Genomic DNA, 1207 nt, shown 5'->3' with positions numbered 1-1207 from the left:
CATTTTCCTGGGACGTGGGTGCAGTGGGGGGGGGGGGAGAAGTAGTTAGGGGGATTGTGGTACCCTATTTTGGGCCCGATCCTGAACACTGGGAAGATTACCTGGGAAGGCCCGGGGTCATTCCTTCGATGCTTCTGGGACATACTGATGGTGCCTCAGCCTGTAAGGGGGTGGGGGAGAGTTACAGATCCAGCCAGATTCCCTACCTTGCCCCTGGGATCTGTTACCCCAGGCTGGATCCCAGGCCCAAGATCCCTCCTGCCTGCCCTGAGCTCTTCCTTACAGACCCCTGAATTAATCCTGCCTTCACCTGATTGGATCCCATTCCCTCAGAAGATCCCCCTAGGAAAAATCTCCAAGCTGGATCTGGGATCTCCCCTTAATGGATTTTCTCTTTTTCCAGATCCCCCAATCCATGCCCCCCAGTTGAGTCCTCTCCCCCAGATCTCCCCAATGGACCCCCTCATTCACTGCCACTACCCCCAGTAGACTGGTCTCTCCCCCATCCCAGATCCTGTATGCCCACCCACCTGATCCCAGATCTCCTGCAGTCGATCCCCCTCTCTCTCATCCCCTCGTTCACTACCACCTTCTGGGGATCCCCCATCACCAGATCCCAACCCTCCAGAGGATCCATCTCCTTAGATATCCGCTCTCCTACCTCCACGGGGATTCCCCCAGCCCTAATCCCCTCTCTCCTACCTCCCCGACGAGTCCCATGCCCCCTCCAACCAGATCACACCTGCCTGGCCCCTAACGGATCCCGGACTGAGGAAGAGAAAAGACCGAACCACCAGGCCCGAGACCGACCGCTTCCCTTCCGCGCATGCGCCCCTCCCCGCTTTTCTCCTTCCGGTCTGCGCGTGCGCAGCTTCCCGCTCCACACCCCTCCAGCCCTGGCTTCGCCCGCCTTTTCCCGCGAGGCTCTGCCTCGGCAGTCAGCGATTAAAAAGTAGGCGCTGAAACGCACTCTGGGGAGTGGGTGCTGGTGTCATCTTGGCGGCGTGACTTAGACTGGCCAAGCATGCCTTTCTGTTGTCTTGATTGTGTAGCCTTTGGCAAGCCTGGAAACAGTGAATCTGTGATTCCCCAGGGTCCTCTGGGAGGAATGAGGGCCTGCTGAGGGGTCATGAGGGGGAACTGGGATCTGCTGAGGAACCCAGTGTGGGAGAATAGGTCCTGTGGGGGGAATGGGGATGTGCTGAGG

General features: G+C 58.7%; 1 protein-coding gene across 1 annotated transcript in view; it reads right to left on the bottom strand.

Annotated features, from left to right (window-relative positions):
• The window catches only part of LOC106722679 (non-structural maintenance of chromosomes element 3 homolog), a 4623-nt gene extending 3749 nt beyond the window's left edge, over positions 1–874 (bottom strand). The window contains exons 1-2 of the mRNA XM_025213677.1: positions 743–874; positions 102–160 (exon numbers count right to left, since the gene is read on the bottom strand). Coding sequence (XP_025069462.1) covers positions 102–143 — 42 coding nt within the window. The 5' untranslated portion in view covers positions 144–160; positions 743–874. The remainder of the gene's footprint in view (positions 1–101; positions 161–742) is intronic.
• Between the last annotated feature and the right edge of the window lie 333 nt (positions 875–1207).

Source organism: Alligator sinensis, unplaced genomic scaffold, assembly GCF_000455745.1.
Source record: "Alligator sinensis unplaced genomic scaffold, ASM45574v1 scaffold137_1, whole genome shotgun sequence".
Classification (NCBI taxonomy): Eukaryota; Metazoa; Chordata; order Crocodylia; family Alligatoridae; genus Alligator; species Alligator sinensis.
Note: the sequence above shows the minus strand (reverse complement) of the source record. Positions and strands in the feature narration are given on the sequence as shown.